The 6,478-nt window shown below is 34.0% G+C and overlaps 1 protein-coding gene across 1 annotated transcript; it reads right to left on the bottom strand.

The window, feature by feature from the left end:
• Nucleotides 1-1,953: 1,953 nt before the first annotated feature.
• Nucleotides 1,954-6,268, bottom strand: LOC126840140 (glucose dehydrogenase [FAD, quinone]-like). The gene is made up of 2 exons (XM_050575651.1): nucleotides 6,091-6,268; nucleotides 1,954-3,883 (listed from the first exon to the last, which is right to left on the bottom strand). Exons 1-2 carry the CDS (start codon nucleotides 6,130-6,132, stop codon nucleotides 2,099-2,101), a joined length of 1,827 nt encoding a protein of 608 aa, XP_050431608.1. The 5' UTR covers nucleotides 6,133-6,268; the 3' UTR covers nucleotides 1,954-2,098.
• Nucleotides 6,269-6,478: the final 210 nt, after the last annotated feature.

Genomic DNA, 6,478 nt, shown 5'->3' on the forward strand with positions numbered 1-6,478 from the left:
TTTAATATATAGTAAGACGGCAGTGCAGCGGCGGACGTTTGCGCTTTGGCAATTATTTTTATATTTTACCCGTTTTCAGATACACGGCCTGGTCTGGGATATTGTACAGTATAATATATTAAAGTCGGTGCTGCTCGATATATACATATATCATAATATATGTGTGTATTATAATATGATAAAACTAAGTAGGTACTTACTCCGACCGAGGCCTACACGCGGTCTATATTTAAATCGTCATCGTCAACGACCGACCGACGACAATGCCAAATGCCAAATGTGAACGCGACGACGGGACACCCTTGCTGTATTGTAATATAGTCGGTCTGGGAACTGCTGCAGACATGCCACGGCAATAATATTACAATTATTTATTATTATTATTATTCGGGACGGACCGGCCAATATTGTGTTTATATAGATTATAATACTGTGTGTGTGTGTGTGTGTGTGTGTGTATGTCGCACGTGCTGACATGTGCACCTTGTTAAAAAAAAAAAAATAATAATAACCCAGACCACAGTGTACCGAGCACAATAACGCTGCGACGATGATAAACAAAAAAATAATTCTATCTATTTTTTCCTATTACTAAAACGTGATGTGCTCTTTTCCATGAATTTCGCTTTTACTAAGTCAACAATGTTATCACTGTCGAATACGGCCGACGGCGACGTATAGGGAACGATGGCGCAAAAAAATTGCAGAAATCGTTAGTTTTTCAGTTACCCGACTTTAAAGTTTATCAATTTTAATGGTTTTATGTTGGATACCCAAGAATTACCAATTGACAGTAAATGTGTCTAGATGGCGTAATGGTCAATAACATTAGCCATCGACCAACAGGTGCGGGTTCGATCGAGTGTACCATCCAGCTTTATTTTTGCATTTTTATTTTTTATTTTTTTTTATTTCAAAGTTTAGAAACAGTTAAAGCTTCGAAAACATTAATTTAACTTGACCTATCCGCTGCTAAATGCAAAAACCCATACTATGTACAAAATAAACTATTGGGTGAAATCATTTATCAAATATTATTCAGTACGTTATAATGTTTATAACAAACACACGTAGTAGTATAGTAATAATGGCGGATTGAAAAATATAATGCAAAAACAACATCAGTGTAAATAACACACAAAAACAGTATGTTTTTTAAGTGTATAGTCTTAGAGTTTTAGAGCGGACGAATGGCGGGATGTATTGCTGATTCTCACTCGACTGTACTTCTCCTCCCGTCCAGAAAAAAAAATTTGTTTATTTGTCTAATTTTCAGATCTTAAGTCCTAAAAGTATGTTGGAAAAAATAATGAAACTAATGAAAAAGTATCAAACTCTCTTAGAGGAAAGGATTTATGATCATTTTTGGTTTGTCAGCCTTTATCGGTAGTTCTATGTTTAATAAATATTACACGCAAATATGGAATTTGACTATTTTTAAAAACTTTTAGAGCGCCGTAATTTTAAAGTTAAATACATGTAATTCTTTTGGTTGTCTTTCTCGATTTTGAAGGGGAATGGAGGCCTTTTTTCATTTATGGCCCCATTAAATACTTTTCAGATAGTATTTTTGATGTATAGACTTCCTGCGAAAAAAAATCGCTTCAGTGGCTCAGAAAATATTGTGTGTCCAGAAACAAAATAAAAATAATGACATATCATTGCACTACAATACTTTTCCGACGGAAATGGTCATACAAATAGGCAATGACCGGTGGTGTAAATTAAAAAAACTGTGTTCATAGAAACTACTCTCTTAAAACCAAAAATTAAAAAAATTAAATAAAAAATATGAATTTCCCATGTATTCGAGTAATGAAACTCGGTGCATTACATTGACGATTCTGGTTCGGTTCAATGTCGAAATTTGTATTCACATTATAATTTATAATATTATAATTTTAAATAATATACCTAAATACTGTTGAGACTTCAAGAAAACTTAAAAATTATCTGATTTACATATGTATTTATTTTTAATATTACTTATGTGCTTTAGTCTATTTTATTTTTAAGTTTTAAATCTGTTCAAATTAAATTTACATCATAAACGCTGTGTAAAATATAAAAGATAACATTAAAAAAAAAAAAATCGACGTTAAGTATGTTTGTTGTAGTGTTGCTTTATCATATCCGAGCCTTTTTCGCCGATCATAATAGTTGCCGCATTTGTGTTTACCGAAACGATTATTGGCATTATTGAACTGTCGATTACCCTTAAACGATTAATCCCAATTACTCTCAATGTAGGATCGACCACTGAGGATGGATCGTGTGCTGGACCCATTTTACATGCCCCTACCGGATGAAACATGTGGCTTGCCACATTTTTTATAGCACATATCCAGTATTCTTTAGTACCCCATTCGTGTTCCACGCAATTGGGTAATTTCGCCTGTTCTAAAACTATGCCTGCATCGACCATTGGCTCAGTTTTAGATAGTTTCACCAAAAAATCTACACCCTTTAGTAAGACTTCGTATTCATGGTCGTGAGACAAGAAATTCGTAACAATTTTTGGGTTAGCTAATGGGTCTGATGACTGCAACGTTATTCGGCCAGTACTTGATGGATTCAACAAAACTGGGTATATAAATATGATGTCGCTTTTCTCGTTTAATTTGTCGTACATGTTGCTTACTTCCGTTGAAAACCCGAAAAAATTCTGTACATCGCTCATTCCATTCCGTGTATTTCTGGTAGTATTAAACGGGTACTTGACGGTGTACAGCTGCATGTCTGGATACTGCAATTTGTCATCCGATTTAATGAAGCCAACGAGGCCAGTTATGCCCAAGGTAGCTTCGCCTTCGACGGTTGCGTTCGATAGCATACCTATCAAATCGTCGACGTCTTTTTGTTTGACGCTGTCGGGTACGTTTTTTCGATTGGTAAATACTAACCCTGGGAACGATACGTGATCCTGATGGTTGTACCCCACCGAGGAATCTTTCACAACATCGATGCCGTGACTTTTCAAATGGTCTCTGGGACCGATTCCAGACAACATTAGTATGTGTGGGCTCATTATTGCCCCTGCTGACAGAATTACTTCTTTCGAACAGTTGACCGACCGGAAATCGCCATCGGGTGTGACGAACTCAACGCCAACAGCCGTGTCGTTCACCACGATGACTTTTGTGACTCTGGTATACTTTGAAACGAACAGATTCTTGCGTTTGCTGGCTGGCAAAAGAAACGCTTTGAGCGTGCTACACCGAAGACCATTACGGGTGGTCGTGTCTATATTCCTATACCCGATTGTGGGTTCGATTTGATTGAAATCTTCTATCTCGGTCAAGTTTAACAACCGCTCACCTTTGGTTATAACCGTATAGAGCGGATCGAGAACCACGGCTGGACTTACGGTGAGCGGGCCGTTTTTCGAGTGTATCTTACGGTTGAACCGTTGTGTGTCGATAAAATTCTCAGACTTTAAAAAGTACGGAAGTACGTCTTTGAAACCCCACCCTACGTTTCCGTGGCGCTCCCAAGTATCGAAATCTCGTTTCGTGCCACGAAAGTACATCATCGCGTTGATGGAAGACGATCCTCCCAGCGTGAATCCCCTATTGATAGTAGCGCGTTCGCCTTCTAGTGACTTGAACAAGTTCTTCTCACGTTCCGTGCGAAATTGCCAGTCGTACTTTGACTTTAGTAGCTCGAAGAAGTTGAACGGTATTTCGCTGCTTTCGGGAGGGTCCCCGCCGGCTTCCAGTAACAAGACGTTCCATTCTGGAATTTCACTTAGCCGTGCCGCGACAGTTGCACCGGCGCTTCCACTACCGACTACGATGAAATCGAAATTCAAATTGTTCTCGTTTGAAAACAATGTAGAACCGAAGTCACTAGGGTATTTAATTGAACAAGCTGAATTTAAAATCTGAAAGTAATCAACAAAACAAAGCAGTAATTATTACCAAGTGTGAACTGTTAACCTAATTGTATAGGTATACATACCCGTATATTATATACAATAAAGTTTTAACTATACCTATGAAAAGTATTATACTGTTATTTTATAGATAGCACTATACAAAAGTACTAATCATCTAATAAAAACATAAGAAAACAACTATTAATTTTTTATAATTCTTCAGAAAACTAGTGCTGCACGATAAAAGAATCATTCTATGTTGTTAATTTATCATTTCAGTTTAAAAAAGTTAACAATTGCAGTTTTTAACATTGCAATAATTAAGGGGCCTCTACACTACCATTTATTAAGGCGTATTGTATAGGCAATTTTTCACTAAGTTTTTTCATTAAGTTAATATTTTGAAACATATATATATATATATATATAAAACCACAGAAAAGAAGGATTTATTTTGATATATTTTTTAATTTTTATTACGCATGTAGGATCTATTTTTGTACAAAAACATATGTTTATACTTCAAACGTTATGTTCCTAAGAATACTTCGATTTAAGTTTTGAAACAACATTTCAATTCTTCATAATATTTTCAAGGCATTGATCGTGGCACAATTTTAAAATTATTTTTGGTTAATTAATTATTTCATTGTAAAAAACTGCAATGTTTAACTATTTTTAACTGAAATAATTAATTAACAAACAATTTTTTTAAAATTGCGCCGCAATCTTTTTTATGATGCCTTGAAAATGTTATGAAGAATTGAAATGTTGTTACAAAACTTAAATCGAAGTATTCTTAAGAAAACATTGTTCGTTTGAAGTAGAAACATATATTTTTGTACAAAAAAAGATAAAATATTAAAATAGATCCTTCTTTCCTATGGTAATATATATGCTCAAAAATTTTAGCGTAATGTTAAGTTTTAGTGAAAAATTACCTATACAATGCGCCTTAATAAATGCTAGTGTAAAGGCCCTTTAACAAATTTTTGTGACTTTTTAAACTAAAAAATAACGAAACTATTAGTCATTAAAGAAGTGGCTAAAACTTCGTATTCGGATTTAATACGTATAATGACGGTTATTCTAATTAGTAACTATCCACAAAGTGTACAACTCGCGGTAGCCGTAGCGTTGTAGCCGTATTGTTTATATGGCGCTCTAGATTGAGCATCGATAACCCGTTGTTTTAGTATTTGTACCAGGATCTTATGCAACCGGTTTATAAGGAACAACTTACTTGCTGTGGGCTCGTCGATACGTGTGAACCACTGTTGTGTACCAGGAACACATGCGACAGTATTACATTACAATATCGATGGCTCATACGGTTGACTGTCAAGGCTCAAATACCTTTGTAATTTTTTTCTCGGAGAGAGATCGTCTTATGCGCCAACCATGATTGAAGTAGACAAGGTTATTGCTCATAATATACCCCTTCTTCGTCAAATATCCGATGATAAAAACAAGTATGTCAGCGTAACGGGCGGCCAATCATAATCAAGTAAAATTTACACGGTAAAATATATTATAGTAAAATTGGTTACATTGTTATTTTATTTTTGAAGACAACAATACGAGACGATGTGCAATAACCATGGTAGGCACCGTTAAAAAATAGCCATGCAGGAAAATAAAAATCCATAACTATAGAATTGTATACATAATTTATACATCCCATGTTATCTATTCGACGGTGTATTGATTTAATTAAACCCGTCGTGTTCAGTGTAAACCTATATAATCGTAATTTATTTACCTTAAAGTTTTGTTTTCCGGTGCAAAAATGTCTACTTGCAAACACAAACGAATTAAATTAGACTTTATGGATGTGGCAGTATTTTAAATAACGACTACAGCACGCACGAACGTAATAAGCATGCCGGAAAAACAGGTAAAAATTAAACAGCACTGATCGCCTATGAAACCATTTGTCGCGTTATATGATAGTAAAACTTCTAATAATGTATTTATACTTCAGGAGGAATATTAACTACATTTTAATTTTTTGCTCAAGCTATTTTAGTGCACCTTAACTAACGTCTAGAAAAACAGAAAATTTTATACTTAACATAGTTTTTTTTAAGTAATTAAGAGTATTTAACATAATTTTAAGGAGTTTTTGATTTTATTAACAGTATTTTATTTAAAATTATATTTTTTACAATAATTACTAATTTATGTTAAAAATTATAGTGTAATTGACTTACTAAGCAGATAATTGCCAATTCGGTAGTCACAGAGGACATCATTGTAACGAAATTTCATTTAATCGATTGAGTGATTAAATCAGAACGACTAGTATACCATTATTTTTATATTAATGAAACACGCGGTACAGTCTATCAACGAGGTGTACCTATAATACTTATGAGCAGAGTTGGGGAAAATTTAAATAAGATCATAAACATTAACAATTAGACTAAAAATGTATTTATCAAAAAATATAGTAAATATCTAAGGTTATTGGGGTTATCTCCTATATTTTATCATCTACACAATAACATCAATACTTATTAGTCTAAATGTATGACCTTTAAACTGATACTTATACTTGATGTCCTTGTTGCATTGTTATTTTCTCTTTTTGTAATCATA

The sequence above is a fragment of the Adelges cooleyi genome, unplaced genomic scaffold (genome assembly GCF_023614345.1).
Source record: "Adelges cooleyi isolate 19-005CV unplaced genomic scaffold, UGA_ACOO_1.1 ACOO_flye_CR_arks_rails_tigmint_CR_PRNA_108, whole genome shotgun sequence".
NCBI classification, from domain to species: domain Eukaryota; kingdom Metazoa; phylum Arthropoda; class Insecta; order Hemiptera; family Adelgidae; genus Adelges; species Adelges cooleyi.

Bases quoted from the DNA above. Each gene is read 5' to 3' on its own strand.
- LOC126840140 (XM_050575651.1), bottom strand. From the start codon at position 6,132: ATGATGTCCTCTGTGACTACCGAATTGGCAATTATCTGCTTA. The intron at 3,884-6,090 runs GTAAGTCAATTA...GATTACTTTCAG, and splicing joins AATTGGCAATTATCTGCTTA to ATTTTAAATTCAGCTTGTTC.